The following is a 19,739-nucleotide window of genomic DNA, read 5'->3' as shown; positions in this document are numbered from 1 at the left end:
CTACTACTCCCAGGTTCTAATCACCATCATAACACTACCATTTTGTATTTTCTTCGTGTCATCGGTATTGATCTTTCCAATACAGCCATTTTAAAAGTGCACGCACTTTGTAAATAAAACTTGGAAGTTACTGGGATAGCAACTATTTCAAAAGAATCTGGCCTTCCAGAAAGGCTAGATTTGGTAGTTATCACTAGCATCAGAAAGCAGTGCAGGAAGCTGTCTGATTTCCCAATAGCAACCCCCCCTCTAAAAAAAAAAGGGGGAGAAACAAAGCACATCAAAGTATAATGTGCTGGGACAAACACGGAGACAGAGGAGCAGGCAGGGCTGCCTATTTCTGTCTCCATGCTGTGGAGCTCCCACACTGATGCACCCTGCACCCCAGCCAGCCACTCCCCTGGGCTGGCTGCTCCCTTGTCTTCGCCTGCCTCAGTGCAGCGGCTTCTCTGCGAAGCCCCCACACTGAGGCGCATGGAGCTCTTGTCTCAAGGTACATGGCACCCCAGCCAGCTGGGGAGCAGCTGGCTGGGACGCAGGGTGCCTCGCTGCAGGGGCTCCGCACGGCAGAGACGGGAGTAGGCAGGCCTGGGCTGCTTGCTCCCCCCGTCTCCATGCGCTGCTCCCCAGCTGGCTGGGGCACAGGGTGCCTCAGCATAGGGGCTGCCTGCCTGCTAGCCCCACACTGAGACACCCTGTGCCCCAGCCAGCCCACCCTGCAGTACAATGTATATGGCTGCAAACCACACTGCAGCACAAATTTGTGGCATTACTGTTTGTGCTGCCACAAATGCATGCCCCTGCTCATGTAGACATGGCTATGGAGTCCAGGACTTTAATTTCAGCAGCCTTTCCTCACCCAAAAGCACCAGGGTACATGGGAACTGAAGACCTTATCAGAGGCATAACAAAGCAGTGAGCTGCCTAGGGCATAACCACATGAATGTGGCAGCAGCCATTTTTTCCCTTCTCTCTTCAAGTTGGTGTCTGGGGTGGCTGCCCTGGTTACATGGTTGGACCCTATTTTATTTTATTAAAGAAAGAAAGATGGCCAAAGTAGTGATGTGAGGCAAAAAGGTAGATGGTTGTAGTTTCTTTAAAAAGGGAAGAAACTGACGTAAAAATAATTTGCATAAAAATTAGGTAAATCCACCGTCATTTTTAATGGATTTTGGAGAAGGAAGAAAAACTTGTGAAAACATAGATTACTGGGGTTGGACACAAGAATTTAAAAAAATTATGTATAATTAATACAGAGTCAACATGTGCACGCACCATGTACCTATGGAATGGTAGGGTCTTTTACTGCTATCCTTATCCTGCCTTCCCCCCCCCCTTGTCTTCTAAATAAGTTTGTTACCCTTATTTGTTGTGTCTTGTCTTATAGAATAAGTTCCTCACAGCATGGGAATCCTGAGGTAGGTGTTTAAACAGTGCCTTGTAACATAGCAGCCTGGTCCCAGCTGATGCTGTTGTCATATAAATAACAGTGAGAAGTGGACAGAAGGCTTGGGGATCCCACAAAACATTAGCGTGCATGATAACATTTGTTCCCAACCTCAAGACATTAAGCATGGGTGCTGAGTCTTTTCCAAGACTCCTCTCAAGTCTCCCAACCTAGCAGCATTGACTCTTCACAATTACTGCTCAAAGTGTCTTTCCACATCTTTATCCTTAAAGAGTATAAGTAGAAAACTGGTGAAAATAACATCATCTGTTGTAATTGTCCTGGAGTGCAACTGCTGCCCAGACTTGCCCTCTACTATCCACAGGTGCAGAACTACAGATGCTTAAATTGGATTCTGGGAGTGGGCAACAGAAAAACAGCAGATGGAAAAAACACCCAGTATTGGAAAACTTTCCAAATCTCAAACCTTACCAGATATGTAGGTAGGAGAATACATGAGAAAAAAGCAACAAACTTAACCTAATACATTCTAGGAAGACAACTAATGGACTCTGAGCAATCAAAAAAAAATACAGTATACAAAATTAGTCACAATGTCATTAAATGAAAGAAATAGTCTGTAGGCAATATCAGATTTCAGAATTTAGAAGCAGAAAGTAAATGACAGAATTACTGTAGGTGGACAAGTATTAAATTGATGCAAGATAAAAATATTATGAGGCTGGACAGTTTTTTGGTTCTGCTAACTCTCCTGGTAACTGCAACATGCTTTATTATAAAGAGAAGCTGACCTCCATTGACTTCTGTGATTGCCTTACTAAGGATATGCTTTCCAAAACAAGCACCTTGCAAGCTTCACTGTCACTTACTGCTATAAGCAAAGGAATTTCAAAGTTAAAAATTGGGCACTGACAGAAATGGGGGGCAGGGCGGGGGAAGACAGGGATGGACGGACATGGTCTACCAGAAGCAGCAGCATGTTAGTTCAACCTAGCTGTGCAGCGTCTGTATAGATTCAGAGCTTCATTGGGGCTTTTTGGCATTTTTAGCTAAAGCTGATTCAATCAGCTATTGAAATGCCAAATAGGCCCCACTGAAGTGCCTGATCTCTACAGACGTTGGGAAAGCTGGGTGCAATTAATGCTCTGCCTCTTCTGGGAACATACTGAGCTTAAAATAAAACACCGTTTTTTTTTCCACGTCTGCTAACAGCCATATTTGTATCATTTAAAATTAACAAGAAAAAACTCAGACAGCCCCAAGCACTAGATTTGTAGCAAAAAAGGTGTGATAAAGTGAAACATGATTTAACAGGTGCGCTATAAAAATATTGATTTTGGATTGATATATTTTTACGTAGAGTAAGGCCACAAAACTGAGAATGGGGAATCTCCGTTTCCGGACCTTCCGTTTATCCAGAGACCCTCCTTACCTCCGAGTCTTTCCTTTTACTTGGATTTTTTTTTGGCAGGGGTGGGGGGGACTTATGGGAACAGCTTCTATTATCAACTACACCAATAAGTCTTAAAAAGAGATTCCTGGATGTTAAAGGCAGATTTTATGCCAAGATCTATTCTCATTACCTAACAGAAATATTTTGTCTGAAGCAAAGAAGTTTGACACTGAGCTATATAGTAATCTCTGTTATTATCAGACAAAAAGAAAACGCGGAAGGTTATAGATCCTACTGCTTTACATTGAGACGGCACTAAATTTTTCAGAAGGATGGAAATACTGTGGGATGCTACAGCCTTGGAAACTCCTTTTATGCTTAGGCAGGGTCGGAGGTGTGGCCAGATGCCGGCCCCCCTAAGGCGAAGTGGCCAGGGAAGAGATTTATTTCACCACCTCCCTCCCCTGTCCCACCAGCATGATCTGCCAGGTTTTCTCCACTCACTGGTCCCATGGCAGGGACATGGCCACCCTGGCAGTAGCTTCAAGTGAATTGGCCAGGGAGGGGTTTAATTCCCTCCCTCCCTGTCCCACTAGCATAAACCGGAGCCGGGGTCTACCTGGTCCTCCCCCCTCGCTGCTACAGCAGCAGGGGCAGAGCGTGGCCAGACACTGGCCAGCATGGCCCCCTGGGGCAAAGGGGACAGGAAGAGGATTTATTCCCCTTTCCATGCCCTCTGCCCCTGGGGGACCGCAGCTAGGGTCTGCTAGCCCCAATTGCTGCCTCCATTGATTGCCCCCTGCAGCGCTAGGGGAGACTTAGGGGGCTATGGCCGCCTCTCTGGGCCCCAGCACTACCGCTCACCTGTGCAGTCTGTGGCAGCTCTGCCTGCCTCATTCCTGCCCCTGCCCACAGTGCAGGCCCCCTGCTAGGAAGAGGCTTACGCTCCCAGAAAACCATGACAGGGGCTGCTGCCCATCCAGCGGCAGGGGCACGGCCAGGGGCCAGCCAGCATGGCTCCCTTAGATGACAGGGGCAGAGAGGGGGGTTATTTCCTCCCACCCTCCAGCGTCTGGTGAAGGGGGCAGGAAGGGTCTTATTCCACCACTCGCCCCATGCAGGGATCAATTGGCGGAGGCAGTGGCTGTGGCTGGTAGACTCTGGCTGTGTTCCCCCGGGGGCAGCGGGGAGGAAGGGGAATAAACCCTCTTCCTTCCCCCTTTACTTCAGGGGACCATGCCAGCCAGTGTCTGATCATACCCCCGCCACTGGCGCTGCAGCAGCAAGGGGGAAGCGCCTGGTGACGTTGGGACAAGGAGGGGGGAATTAAACCCCCTCTCTGGCCAGTTCACTTGAGGCTACTGCCAGGGCTGGCCACACCCCCACAGCACAACTTTCCTGCAGGGGAGGGCTGCTCTAGCACCCCCTGGCACCTGACCTGAGCCACTGCAGGCATGTGCCTGCATATCCTGAATCAAGAGGGAATATCTACTCACTTGCAAATAGGTTCAATCTAGGTAGGTTACACTAACCTGCAAAGATTGAATCAATTCAGGCTCTGGCTCTTTGAATGTCTGTCCCTAGTCCAGGACATCATCTAATCCAACTCCCTGCTCAAAGCAGGACCGGCCCCAACAATCATCTCAGCCAAGGATTTGTCTAGCCTGGTTTTAAAACCCTCCAAGGATGGAGAGTCCACAAGCTCTCTGGGTAACCTGTTCCAGTGCTTTACTACTCTGCAAGTAAGAAAGTTTTTCCCTTTTTTTTTTTCCCTCAAAGCAGCTAAATTTTCCACTGGTACCAGAAGATAACCCACAGGTCTCCAAGTCTGTAGGAAAAGCTAACTTTTTCTTCTGTCATGAGGAGTACACTTTATTTCTATGCTGAGAATAACCACATTTTTATTCAGTTTATAAAATAACTGCCAGGACCAAAAGGATTAATTTCATTTGTTCAACAGCTGTGTTGTTTCCTTCTCTCTTAACTATGTGCTACAATTGTTACATCTTTTTCTATAAATCACAGGAAAAAAAACCCAAGAATACAATCAGGTTCTATACTTTTTTAATAGAACTAGGCCTCATATTAACACACAAAATTTAGTAATCCACCAATTTAGATAGAGGGTTAATACATCTTGTTTAGACAGATGTAAACTGAAGCACAGCCACACCCATAAAACAAATCCTGTAGAACATGTTTTTTTTGTAAACCAAATTAGTCCCCACATAGCTAATATGGGCAAATGCATTTGTAGTTGACATTTTCTTTTGTGATTAGGCTGATTTTGAATGATAATTTTTAGGTCGGTGAGTTTTAAAAAAAAAAAATCCAAGAATTGCAACACTTTTATAAAATGGTATGCTTGAAAAAATATTACATTATAGGCACACTTTATTATAAACACTAAATATTTAAATATGCTGAAATTTGAGGAAATAATGTAAATATAACATTTTCAATAAATAATTTTGCTTCATGTCTTTCTGCGTCACAAATCGCCATAAAAACGTGGTTTATACAGAATTACACATACATTTTTCATAAAGAAAGAAAAAATGTAATCAATAGGAAGGTCATTTCCTTTCTTAATTTATCAAGAGCAATTATTTTAGCATGCATATTAGCATGATTCATATTAATATTGCACTATATTTGCCTTTATTTTTATTAAAGTGAATTTAGTACTTTTCAAAAGTGCAGTCATTAATGACTGCACAGGAAACTGAAGCTCTCTATATCTCCAGTAGAAGTGAAGTGCAGACTGTGCAACTCAGCCTATTCTGGAAGCATCCCACTTTTCATGCTTAGTAAACCATCATTATGGCAAGGCTTTTGAAGTCATTGGAAATTAAGACCACTCAACATATCATACAAGCACTAAGCAACATTTAGGATTGACCTCTTCAAGCCTGGCCCAGCAGCTCATACTGGAGTCACTGTCTTTAATGGAAGACGGATTCAGCCTTAAATTTTCCCCCTCTTTCTTGAGATTATTAATCAACATACAAATGTGTGCCCGTGCTTTGAGCTGTTATTATCTCCCTACCATGAACTGAACTAAGCCCAACTCATTTTTCATTGATTATCCATAACCCAAGTACCATCACGTAATTACTATCAGTCACTATCAATCGAAGATGGATTACTCCTGACTCTAGAATCCTGCATCTCCACATTTTCAAGATAAACAAAACAAAGCCTACTGCCATCACACACTCCCCCAACACAATTTAGTTAATAAATAATAATTTGAGTGATCTCTCTGCTCGTTCCTCTATCTTAAGGATTGTTTTCATCTTATGGGGTTTGTAATGCTTCTAAAATTAAAGGAATCAGAGTCCAAACCCACTACCTATACCAAACTAATCTGTAATCATAAAATATTATGAAAGTCTTCATATAAAATAATTTGCCATGTATTCATTTAAAAAATGTTTCAATGTTGCGACTGGAACTGCATGTTTTGACTTTCTTTGATGCTGACTGTGGAGGCATTAATCCAGACCTGAAATAAGAAGTAAACACATTAGGAAAGGAAAAAAAAAACCCTGAAATCCACCAGACAATAACTTTGTTATGCAATTTTTGTAGCATTGAGCTGTTTGTTAGCTTTGGTTTCAAATTAAGGTTTGTGAGCACAGACTCCTATTGAGAGTTCTCTCTTACCTTTTTGTTCCTGTTGTGGGATTCATACTCTGAGGTGCTTTGCCCAGGCTTCCTAAAGAACAAGACAGATTATTGATTAAAATGCAGAATGAATGCAATAGGGTCTCCATTCCTAACAGAACTTGTTAGAAAAAATGCATTTATTTAAGTAACATTTACAGGAGAAGTATTTCCCTCCCATTTTTTCCTGCAGCTTCTGGACTCAATTCTCTTCACAAGCAAACAACATTGCACAATTACCTCCAGATTTAGTACTGTCATTTATATGCAATATAGATGAATGGCTAAAACAATGCCTTTATAATAAAATTACAATTTAAAGGGTGAATTTTAACAGATTATAGTTTTCTGTATTATATAAATACAATTCCATAGGATTCCAACATGCTCTACTGACATTCATGTTTTTTAAAACTAATTATCCTTTACATAAAAAATATTTTAAAGGCCCTAAAAGCAGCATTTTTTCTATACTAAACTTTATCTGCATACCTAGGAAACCTACGCTATTTGAGAAGTTTCCTTGTAAAAACCATCAACTTTTAGTTCTTAGGACATTGTCTTAGGACATTCCAACATTGTCACTGCATACAAGAAGCTTGGAAGTTCTTGTGATGGATTAGTGTGGAAGTACTTTGAACTGCATCTTTAATTGTAGTGTTTGGTCTCTAATCTTGTCTTTCTTCTTATCAAGCCAATTACAAAAATTAATTTTCCACAACCAGCCATAGTACTAGAACAAGCAAGTAGTATATCAAACCAATTCACAAATCCAGTTTATGAGTTTAACAGGTTGGTTAAATCATTAGCGTTTAATCTGGAAGAAAACAAGGTTAAATATGCTATTTTTACTGGCTAATTTTAGAAAGAGATACATTCTTGACCAAAATACTCACCAATTCTTTTTGAATTTTCTGTAATATTATTCTTAACGGGACAAACTATCTCCTCTGTCAACTCCTGAATAATGCCTTTATTTAAGCAAACATCCACATGCCTATTGAACACTGCAAGATCTGTTGTTTTTTGTTCTAAGTTACAAACTGGACAAACTAGAATGTCATCTTGAATGGCTGTAAAGGAATAAGACTTAGTTTCTTGCACACATTCAGAGTTTTCACAATGAACTGCATTTTCCAATGAAATTTTGGAAGAAACATTCTGGTCTAAGTACAAATAGCTAGAAGTATCACTACTCAGGCTATGCTCTTTTTCTGCTCTGGATTTACTAGGTACTATAGCAAATGCTTCTGTACAATTGCTGATAGAATTTTTAGAAACATTTGATGGGTGCCCTACATCCACTAATGTATTCATTTTATTTTTTGTATGTGTATCACTGGTTTTATGTTTAATGTCTGGAGACAAATTGTGTGTATTCTCCCTTGAATTTGCACTCTTTGATGTTACTATCTTCTCTTTTACCAGGGTCCCATTGAGGCACTCATCAATATGTCTGTTAAGTGCTTCCAAACTGCTGCTCCTTTGTTCCTCAAAGCAAACAGGGCAGGTTAGGCTCTTCACTTCATTAGAATTTTTTGAGCCTACGGTTGGACCTGTTTCTTCCATGGGATTTACTGATGACTTCATATCATGCAAGTTCTGCTTGTCCACTGCTTCATTTATAAAAGGCTCCTGGCTGCTTTTTTGCCTTGCTGCTCGCTTTTTATCAAAAAAGCTCTCTCTGGGAGATGTTTCTGGAGGTTTTGTAAAATGGTCCTCATTGGATTTCTCTGGTTGAAGCCTAAGAACAGTAGTTTCTTTGCCTTGTTTTAAGAAATTAGTAATGCTCCTTTGTTGGTATTTCTTGTCTTCTTCATTTAGGAAACCTGAGACACGCACACCTGGAATGAGACAAACAAGACACCTAATCTAAATCTGTAACCGACTTCAAAGGGTATAAGAAAGTTTTAACACACCCACCCTATTTGTGAATGTGTGTTACCAACTGCTTAAGTTTAGACCCAGTCCTAAAGGTTTGCAAGCCATTTCCATCACTGTACTAGTCATTTCAATGCCCATGAATTCATCGCATGAATTCATCAGTGCCCATGAATTCATCAGCATCATGAAATCCCATAAACTTCACACAGTTATGTGGAAAGAATCAGACTCCAAAAGAGTCAATCCTAGATGGAATATTTTCTCCTTCAGCTATATTTTTAACTGGAAAATTACTTGTGCTTTATAATAGACCCTGGAATGGTTCAAGAAAGAAAAAGATAGAAAAGCACTTAAGAATATTCAGGTCACAAAATCAAAGCACACTTCATTTCCACAAGAAATCGTGGCACTTCAGTCATAATACAGCTAAAACAAAGTCAAAATACAAATGGAATACTTATTTAAGCACTGCTTTCTTAAAAAGATGACAGGGACAGATACTCAACTACTATTTGCTATTGTACAGAGAGGCTTAAAGCTTCCTTTAAGGCCACAGAGCTAAAGATTCCTATGGTCGTAAGAGCTCATCTATCCCCACACTGACATAAGGGCAGGTTGGGTAGGTGTTAGTAAAGCAGCTTCTTCAGAGCCAGCATTCAGTACTGCATAGTACTGCAATCTGGAACTACTCTGACTTGAAGCAGTCCTCATGATTGCTGTTGAAAGGCAAGTACCACATTACTCTGAATAAGAAACGCACCTTGTTTTTAGAAGCTGGAATGAAGGGAGAGGGAATCTTTCCTAGAAAATACCAGTACATAATTTTGCTGGGGAAGTACAGGCAGATGTAATAAATGTGTAGGAAGCAAAACTGTGGCTGCTGTCAACACCCAAACTGCAGAATGTGGCAAGTGCTGCTGGCTGGCCACCTGGCTCAAGAAGAGATGGCTTTAGCAGTATTGAACCTCAGCTGACTCAGCAGATGCTGTTGGCTGAGCCAAACTGCCTGGGCCCTCTTCTTGAAGCAGATGGGCAGCTAGCAGTGCCTGCTAGGTAGCTGACGTCTCAAACCTGTTGAAGCCAAATTGGCCAGCCCCTCTTCTTGAATGAGGTGGACCCTCAGCTGAGTTGGCAGGCTCTGCCAGCTGCCCATCCAGCTCAAGAAGAAGGATCAGCCAGCTGGGCACCTGCGTAGTTAGGTCCTCTACTCTTCACATTTCCAGTAGCTAATTTTCAGGGTGAAAGGTGCATGTGTATGCAGGAAAATGCAGTACCTGTGGGTCACCCCTAGGTGCACAGTTTGCTGCTATGTTACACTTGAGTATCTAGCTTTAAAAAGAAAAACAAAGAGTTTGAAACATTTTACCCATAAGCCTTAGTCGCAAAGGGTGAGGGGCAACACTATCAGTCTCTGTTCTTAACAACTCTTTAGCAACAGCAAATATTTCTTCTTCAGTAGAAACTGAAGACAATACGGTGAAAGCTCTTGTTTTCACTTCAAAATTCACATTTTTCAACTTCAGAGTAACAGTTTTACCCTAGAAAACAAACAAAAAAGCAAATAGTAGAGAAGAATTCTTAGAGCAAAGTATTTTCTAACACAGCTGAATTTCACTTTAGGGTCTACAATAATAGATGTGCCAGTTTGCTGCACCATCAGTGCGCTACAGCCATGCACTGACAGAAGTGTATTGCTACAGAGTGCTTTAAAAATGCCTGATCGGGCGATAATCTGAACACTCATTATACCGAGGTTGGGGGTCTCCAATCCACCCGTCCCGCCCCAGAACAAGTTCCCTCTGCTCCCTTCCCTCTCCCATTCCAAAGACAGTGCCAGCCTCGGAGGGGGGAGGGGGAGAGCGGCTGCAAAGACATAGCCGCTCTAAACTGTAACCATCTCCCAATCCCTAGGACCCAACAGTGAACGTCAGCTGCATGTCTGTCAATGCCCAAATGCATTAAAGAAGGGGGCCAGATTCTTGTTGCATCCGACTTATGCTGGGCAGGGGTGGGAGGAGGAAGGGCTGTCAAAGAGCCTACAGTAGGATTCTGTGCATGGCTGTAACATGCTGCTAGGGCAGAATAGTAGGAGACTGCTCTGAACTGTGCCAGCTGGCTATGGTCCCCAAAAGACCATCTGCCAGTTGCATACTGCCAATGTGCTTTACACTCTAGGCATGTCAACTTCCACTGTTCTTATTAACTCCAACAATTCCTGAACTAGGAACTGCAGAGCAGTGATAGCTATGCCTACTCATGGTTAGGGGATGCCCAATAAAGGATCTGAAATGAATGTCTGTTCCCCTTGCATCACCTGCAGGCATGTCCACATCATTTCTGTAGGACCCCCAAGGAACCCCAGAAGTGGTGATGTGGGGCACCCCCAGAGTAGTTTCTCCACCTCATTTCTGGGCTTGACATATGGAAATTGAAAGAGTTGGTGGAGCATATGCAGCAATGACACTCCCCAGGCTAACTAGAGCCAAAGATACCTTGAGCAGTGCAAGTGGAGCAAAATGGGGCACAAATATATGCATGCAATTCAGTAACTTCTCAGCAAATACCTTCTACTTGAGAGTGCTGCAATAGTAAAACTTAAAAGCACTTATTAATCTCTTTCTTCACTCACATTCAATGAGTTTGGATAACACAGTCAAACCACCAAATTGACTTAGAATCCTACATCCAAATGGGTCAAATCAATTTAGTGCTTTAAAAATTCTGCCCTTTACCTATCTTAATGGGAGGATTTTATAATATGCAGTTTCCTTATGTTACAACTTTCCGTGGCTGAGAAGGACTGATTGGGACTGATGTAAGACTCTTGATTTGCTACACTTTGCTTTAGGACAGTGGTGTTCAACGTTTTGGCCCCATGGGCCAAATGAGTGGCATGGAACCTGCCTGCAGGTTGGATGGGGCTGTCTATGGCTCAGATTGGGGCTGAGGCCCAGCACTGCTCCCTCCCTGTCCTATGCACTGGGATCCCACCTTGGGCACCCGGCACTGCCCCATCCTACCCCGTGTGCCACGACTGGGTCCCATGGGAACTGGTACTGCTCCATCCCATCCCCCATATGATACAATTGGGTCCTGGGGGGCCAGTACTGCCCCATCCCATGCCCCATGTGCCAGGATTCATAGTTTATAGTTTCATAGATGTTAGGATCGGAAGGGACCTCAATAGATCATCGAATAAGCAGGAAAGAGTGCTGGGTCTAGATGACCCCAGCTAGATACTCATCTAACCTCCTCTTGAAGACCCCCACCTCCCTTGGGAGCCCGTTCCAGACCTTGGCCACTCGAACTGTGAAGAAGTTCTTCCTAATGTCCAATCAAAATCTGCTCTCTGCTAGCTTGTGGCCATTGTTTCTTGTAACCCCCGGGGGCGCCTTGGTGAATAAATACTCACCAATTCCCTTCTGTGCCCCCGTGATGAACTTATAGGCGGCCACAAGGTCGCCTCTCAACCTTCTCTTGCGGAGGCTGAAAAGGTCCAGTTTTTCTAGTCTCTCCTCGTAGGGCTTGGTCTGTAGGCCCTTAACCATACGAGTGGCCCTTCTCTGGACCCTCTCCAGGTTATCTGCATCCCTCTTGAATTGCGGCGCCCAGAATTGTACGCAGTACTCCAACTGCGGTCTGACCAGCGCCCAATAGAGGGGAAGTATCACCTCCTTGGACCTATTCGTCATGCATCTGCTGATGCACGATAAAGTGCCATTGGCTTTTTTGATGGCTTCGTCACACTGCCGATTCATGTTCATCTTGGAGTCCACTAGGACTCCAAGATCCCTTTCCACTTCCATGCCACCCAGCAGGTCATTTCCTAGGCTGTAGGTGAGCTGGACATTTTTCCTCCCTAGGTGCAGCACTTTGCATTTCTCCTTGTTGAACTGCATTCTGTTGTTTTCTGCCCACTTGTCCAACCTGTCCAGGTCTACTTGCAGCTGTTCCCTGCCCTCTAGCGTGTCCACATCTCCCCATAGCTTTGTGTCATCTGCAAACTTGGACAGCATACATTTCACTCCCTTGTCCAAGTCACTGATGAAGACATTAAAGAGTATCGGTCCAAGGACCGAGCCCTGCGGGACCCCACTGCCCACACCCTTCCAGGTCGAAACCAACCTATCTACCACGACTCTCTGGGTGTGACCCTCTAGCCAATTCGCCACCCACCGGACTGTGTAGTCATCCAAGTCACAGCCTCTTAACTTGTTCACCAGTATGGGGTGGGATACCGTATCGAAGGCCTTCCTGAAGTCTAAGTATACGACATCCACCCCTCCTCCTGTGTCCAGGCGTTTTGTAACCTGGTCATAAAAAGAGACTAGATTGGTCAGGCACGATCTGCCTGCCACGAACCCGTGCTGGTTTCCCCTCAGCATAATTTGTCCTGCCGGGCTCTCACAAATGTGAGCCTTGATAAATTTTTTCAAAGACTTTACCAGGGATGGAGGTGAGACTGACTGGCCTATAGTTGCCCGGGTCCTCCTTCCTCCCCTTTTTGAAAATGGGGACCACACTGGCCCTTTTCCAGTCCTCCGGGACTTGGCCCGTGCGCCACGAGCTTTCAAATATTCCCGCCAGTGGCTCTGCAATGACGTCGGCCAGTGCCTTCAGCACCCTCGGATGGAGCTCATCCGGGCCTGCCGACTTAAAGGCATCCAGTTCTTCCAAGTGACTCTGCACCATCTCAGGGTCTACGCATGGTAGTCTGGCGCCTTGCTGCTGCCTCTCCACAATCCCAGTGAGAGACTTGTCGTGCCCCTCGCTTAGGAACACTGAGGCAAAGAACTCGTTGAGGAGTTCAGCCTTGTCCCCTCTGTCCATCACCAATTGTTTCTGCCCATTTAGCAGGGGTCCTATTCCTCCCTGGGTCTTCCTTTTACTCCCTACATATCTAAAAAACAATTTCTTGTTGTCTTTTACTTGGGTTGCCATCCTCAGCTCCATGGTAGCTTTGGCCCGTCTAACTGCCTCCCTACAAGCACGAGCAGAGGAGGTATATTCGTCTTTGGTGATCTCTCCCTGTTTCCACTTTTTATGTGCTCCCCTTTTGGCCCTTAGGCTGCCCTGGATTTCTCTGGTCAGCCAGGGAAGCCTCCTGGCCCCTTTCCCTCTTTTGCCTCGCATCGGGATCGTCTCTCTTTGTGCCCGAAGGATTGTTTCCTTAAGGCACAGCCACCCTTCTTGGGCTCCCATCACTTCAAAACTCCTACTCTGCAGTGTGTCCTTGACTAATCGCCTGAGTTCATTGAGATCAGCTTTCCTAAAGTCTAGCACTTTCGCCCTACTAGTTACCTTACCCACTCGACATCTTAAGGTGAATTCTATTATTAGGTGATCACTGTCCCCCAGATGGCTACCGATCTGGAGGTCCCCTACCATGTCATCCCCCGCTGCCATTACCAGATCCAGTATGGCATTCCCCCTAGTGGGACCGTGTACCTCCTGTGTCAGATGGAGGTCCTGTACACAGGTTAGAAACCTGCGTGAGCTGTGGGACTTTGCTGTCTGCGACTCCCAGCAGATGTCCGGGTAGTTTAGGTCCCCCATGACTACCGCCTCTTTAGCTTTTATGGTCTCCGAGAGTTGCCTCAGGAGCCCCGAATCTCCTTCTTCCCCTTGCTGTGGGGGTCTGTAGCAGACCCCTACCACCAAATCCCTTTCTCCTTGCCCCCCATGTAGCCTAACCCTTGGGATTGGGTCCCAAGGGACCAGCACTGACCCCTCCCTGCCGTCTGTGGGCTGGGAATGGGTGGCAAGGGGTGGGCACTGCCCCCTCCTACTCTCCCCCAACACCAGGATTGGGTCCCACGGGACCAGCCCCATCCCTTCGCACCTCCACATTTCCAAACCCCTGGGGAATCCTGCAGGCCAGATGACAGCACAGTAGGCTGGAGGTTGAGCACCTCTGCTTTAGCGTGAAGGTTCCCATGGAACAAAGTGAAGCTTTCTTTCCCCAAAATAAGTAGAAATTAAGTGTATATGGTCCGTTATGTTCCATAAACCAACAAAATTTGTTATGGGCTGCACCCACTAAGAATAAATCAAGGAAGAATATAGCATTTAAATGCTTTATAATTGCATACTTGGCTGCAGCAAGGTTCCTGGACAAATCCCTGTTTTATGCAGCTGTATTACCCATTCGGTTAAGAAACAGTTGTTTAGCAGAACATGTGCTACATGTTAAAATAACTTGAAGAGCTGGTTTCATTTCTTACAGGCTCTCACAAGATAGCTTTCCAAGCTAAATGAAAATCCTGCCCATATCATTCCAACTGTCAGTGAACAAAAGGCCAGAAGGTAGGTCATAATCATGCAAACAGCATTAATGACAACCATGTGGAACTGGGAACTCAGAATGATGAGAAAGTAATTTTTTTAAATAGGAACAGAATGATTTTAAATACCTTAAGTCCTTCTTTCTGAAGATCCTGAGCAAGATCTTTGCAGAGTTCTTGACACAGGTCATACTGATCTTCAGCTGTGTTCATTTCACCAAATGTCCTAAGTGAACATAGAAATCAAATCTTTTTTTCAGTAGGCATCCTGGAATTCCTCAGGGATGATATGCCATACAAAACTTTTTTTTTCATGAACAGAGTAATAAAGCTGCATCAGAGGAAGGCTCTATGTGTATGTTTTTAAAGTGAGAATGAATATTTATAATAAACAGAAACATTTGTGCACATTCAATTGCAGTACCAAACAAAAGTGTTTGCAACCTTCACCAAATAAACAGTTAGTGGTCCAACTTTTCATAAAATGTTTTTAAAATATCAGATTCAGGATGCTCAAATATTTACAAGAGAAAATGCGAATACAAACTGCATTGATGCGCCCAGCCAAAACATTTGTATATAATCTTCTTGGCATATTGTTGTGTGACATCAAATGAAAGAGAATTAGGAAGTCAACCTGAAAGCTAAGTACTGGAAACAAACAACAGAAGGTGATAAGAAAAAGATTTGAAGGTAACTATAAGCTAGTGTCAGAAGAGGGAAAACGAGCTTTTTGCAAAAACTGTAGTTAACTCTGCCAAAGTGCTGTGGTAATACCTTTTCTGGTCTGTCTGGATTGGAGGAGGAACTAGCCCTCATCTCTAAGACAGAAAGAGAATGTGAGCAAGGTAGACGGGGTAGACTGGGATACCACTTTATCGCACTTTACTCTTGGACAGCACATCACCAAAGCAACTCATTCCACACTCTAGGCATCATGTAAGACAGGAAGTTTTACTCTTCCAGGGGCTGACTGGGCCTCCCACAACTACTCAGATCCAACACACGGCTGCCAGCAACCCTCCTTCCCTCGGGGATAACAACCTTCTCCTACTGCTTTCCCTCTTGTAGTTTAGGCCAGCATTTCTCAACCCGTGGGTTGCAACCCAAAAGTGGGTCACAAGAATATACAGTAAAAGCTCTGTTAAATGGCATCCCCCAGGAATGGGGAATGCCGAATAACAAAATATGTCGGTTAATTGAGTGGCCCTGGCTGCCACTTCTCCCCCTGCATCTGGGGTGCCCTCTGCCCCTCCCACAGCATCACCACCGCTCCCGTCGCATCACCGCCCCTCCCACGGGCTCACACAGCCCCACACAGCCTGTTATGCCCCCAGGCAGTGGGGGCTCAGCAGCGCAGGCTGCTTTGCCCCAGGCCGTGGGGGCTCAGAGAAAATGGAAGTGCCATGGTGGGCACTTACGGTTTCACTTTTCCTTACAAGCCGACATGTGAGTTAACAGAGCATGCTGGCTTGTAAAGTGCCGGTTACCAGAGAGTTTACTGTATATTGAAAGTGTCCTGAACAAACTTTAAAAATGGATCAACAAATTTAAAAAATGGATTCTCCTTTAAAGGATAAAAACATAGGAATCTGTGCCTTTTCTCTTGCAGGCTGTCAGAGTTCCAGCCTGCAAGGGGCTGCATGGGATCCCCCCACAACCTCCACCCCCTGTCCCACAAACTCACCCCCTGCCCAACACACTGACGGGCTGGGGAGCAGTGGGTCAGAAGTAAAGGGTACTGGGCTGGGAATGGCCATTGATGTTTACAGATGGGTCCTGGTATAAAAAAAGGTTGTAAACCACTGGTTTAGGCTATGCTGATGGCTCAAGATTCAAACTCTGCTGATAAGTTAAAACAGACAATAAGAGAGCGCTCATTACTCTTTGGTTTGAACTATGTTGGTTCAAAAAGCTAATACTAAAACATGACATTAAAAAAAAATCTGTGCTAAAATAACATCAGACTGGTTACAAAGTTAAGCACTTGAAATATTTTCCAGCAGTCTACTAGATGGCATACTCTATTAACCGGCACCATACCGCTGCAGCCATCATCCACCATTCCGTGCCACCACCGCCACATATAACCTCCCCTGCACTGCCACCGCACCACCATCCACCACCCCGCTCTACCGCCACATGCAAGTTGTATGCAACCTCCCTCCGCTGCCACCGCCACCATCCACTACCCTGCACTGCTGCTGCTGTTGCGTGCAAGCTCCCCCCACACAACTCGGTCCATTATTTTAAGATAACCGGCATTTTTACATTACCAGCACCTCGCATTCCCCACTCGTGCCCGATAACAGAGATTTTACTGTATAACCTAAATCTTGACTCTCTGCATGCATGTGTTGCAATACACTTAATTATGTGATTACAAGCTATTTTTTCAGGACCCTTGCCTCATTCAGTAAGCAGGATAGATACACAAGGGGTACAGGTACAAAAGTGAAGGAAGACAAAGTGAGATAAGGAATTAGAAAATGGAAGAGAGTTGACAAGAAAGCTTGGTGATGAAAAGAAAGAGAATGGAAGGGAATCAGACAATTATTTTGGATTTTATCAATTTTCTCTTTGAAAAAATTATTGAGATCCTGAGGCAGAATCACAAAGGTGTTAGAGGTTGTGCATATACATAGGATTATATCATGGTGGAAAAAACAAGTTTTTTACTTGAAAAATGGCAGAACTTAAGCAAGAAAGAATAATGAAAAAAAAAAGACACTGGCCTGGTACTTGGGGATATCCTGGGTAAGTTGTAGTACTGCAAATTACAATTAGTGCATCTACAGTAGCATAAAATACCTCCGCGAAACTGAGGCCTAACAACAGCTTCAGAGTTTTAGTCACTGTATACTATGCACTTTGTGGACCACTTTTGGAAAAGGCACATCATCACCATCAGAAACAAATACAACATTTTTCTCCTGATGGTGCACCTTTTGAGGTGGAGAAGAAAAATAGTCCTTCAGAGTGCAGAACAAGTTCGACAAAAAGAAAAGAATTTAGAAGCTGCACCGAAGCAGATGACCAGTCCTTTTATATAATATGCTAATACTCAAACTCTAAATTTGGCTCTTACACTGCTGTTTACATAACTCTTCTCCTGGCCTCCTGTGCCTCCCCTCCCATATTTCCTAAGCTTGGCAATAAGTCTTACACTCCCACCTTAGATCAGGGTGGCCAATTTGCACATGCATGCCACGGGCAGCCTCTGTGTGACATACATAGCAGATCCAGAAGACAGCAGTGAGCACAGCTGCCAATAGGGATGGGGAGCAGAATACAGAGCAGCAGGGGAAGGGGACTGGAATGACGGGGGGGCGGGGGGGAAGGTGCAGGCCTTAATATGTGGCACACCTGCCAGAAAGGTTGGCCCCTACTGTCTTAGATGATGGAATAATAAGAAAACCTTGATATGTTCTTATTTCAAGGTGTCAGGCTGAATGAAAGATGATAGAAAAAAGAGAGTGGATAAGTGGGTAGAAGCAAAATTATGCAGAACCCTTAAGGCAAAAGACAAGGATTATTGAATCTGATGAGTGAAGTTGCTGCATATAAACCACCTGTGTCAATATATGTGAAATATCAACCAATAATTATGGGATATACTGTACTATATGTTGTCTCAGCCTCTAGCATTTAATCAAATAAATGTGATGACTACCCTAACTGGTTTTGGTTAAACTAGTTTGTGTATTAAACTGCTTACCTTTCAGTGCTCATACTTTTCCTTTCTCCATCCCTAAAAAAAAACCCAGTATTTTAAAACATCAGTCATGTTCAGAGAAAATCATTATTTTTTCATAACTCCATTATAATCAACCAGGCTGGTGTAGTGATCTTTTCTATGGGATCTGAATGTTAACATTTCTGAGAATCTTCCATATTAACATTTCAAGTCAATAGAAAACAGCACGAAAACTGCCTTGTGAATCTGAGGCTATTGTAGCTGAAGCAATAAACAGTAATGGCTTGTAATACAATTAACCACTTGCAGTGTGAGTCAGCTCTATCCATTAATGACCACAGAGGCTTTGTTGATTTAAAAACAAGCTAATACTTTATGTTTTCTTCAAAGACCTGCCTACCTATGTCATGCAATGTGTCCACGAAAACCACAAATATAATAGTGATTGTTTTTAAAGAGGAAAATTGCTTTGTTATGACATAACTGGTGCATCTACATGTGCCAATTTAAGGTGCTTTACAGGCACACATCTACACATGCATGCCCTTAATGTGCCTTAAAAATGTCAACTTTAGGTTATTCGTGCCTAAATTTGATACCTGCAAAAGCAAGTGTAGAGGCGTTAAGGTGCATTAACGCTGTGTAAGGACTGATTTCGGACTAACTTTAGTCCCATGTCAATCCACACACATGGTGTTAAAGTGCTTTAATGGGTGCATGTGTAGACACAAGCCTAAATTACCTTAATGCGCGTTAAGCGAATGCACATTAAATTTAGGTGCACCTAAATGCACATGTAGACTTGCCCCAAGAGTACCATCCTTTTAAAGGGTTACCTATGAAGGATATATTTCTTTTTTGAAACACTGCCTTATGGACCCTTTGTCACTTCTTTCTATTATATAAAGAATGCACACTCGGGACTTTCCTAAAAATTATTTTTAACTTGTTATTTGCCTATAAAGATCAGAAATATATGTGTTTTTTTCTGTTTTTTTCTAAACAACATCTAGCAAGTCTCAGCTCAAACTTCTTTGGAAGAAGCAAGGTTTTAAAAATGTAACAGGTTTTCCTTCAACAAGTGCTAGCCATTTAAATTAAATAGGTGTTAATAAAATAATAGTAATAAAAAATTTTAAGACAGTATGGCTCAATCTTTTCCCCTTCTGAGGACTAATATTCATGTTCCTATATCCTGTAATGTTCCTATTGCTTTATTTATCCCAGTTATTATTACAACAAAGTCCCCCAGACTATCCACCCTAATTTTCAAAAGAGGGGGAAAAAAGCCCCAAACGACAGATGCTTATTTAATCAATCATCAGTCAATCAATCTATTAAAAAAAGAGTTCTTTATCCACCATACAGAAACAAAAAACATGGCAAAGGATGATGTTATCCTTT

At 43.5% G+C, this 19,739-nt stretch overlaps 1 protein-coding gene across 3 annotated transcripts in view; it reads right to left on the bottom strand.

Annotated features, from left to right (window-relative positions):
* Positions 1–4,848: 4,848 nt before the first annotated feature.
* The window catches only part of POLK (DNA polymerase kappa), a 64,825-nt gene continuing 49,934 nt past the window's right edge, over positions 4,849–19,739 (bottom strand). For 2 of the 3 annotated variants that reach the window (XM_006271955.4, XM_019482425.2), the window contains exons 10-15: positions 18,357–18,389; positions 14,768–14,864; positions 9,721–9,892; positions 7,367–8,314; positions 6,471–6,522; positions 4,849–6,309 (exon numbers count right to left, since the gene is read on the bottom strand). In XM_006271955.4, the coding sequence (XP_006272017.1) occupies positions 6,225–6,309; positions 6,471–6,522; positions 7,367–8,314; positions 9,721–9,892; positions 14,768–14,864; positions 18,357–18,389 (1,387 nt within the window). In that variant the 3' untranslated portion in view covers positions 4,849–6,224. The remainder of the gene's footprint in view (positions 6,310–6,470; positions 6,523–7,366; positions 8,315–9,720; positions 9,893–14,767; positions 14,865–18,356; positions 18,390–19,739) is intronic. The other variant, XM_019482430.2, reaches the window with a different exon arrangement.

The sequence above is a fragment of the Alligator mississippiensis genome, chromosome 3 (genome assembly GCF_030867095.1).
Source record: "Alligator mississippiensis isolate rAllMis1 chromosome 3, rAllMis1, whole genome shotgun sequence".
In the NCBI taxonomy this organism is placed as follows: Eukaryota; Metazoa; Chordata; order Crocodylia; family Alligatoridae; genus Alligator; species Alligator mississippiensis.
This window is presented reverse-complemented; position numbering and strand designations above follow the sequence as displayed.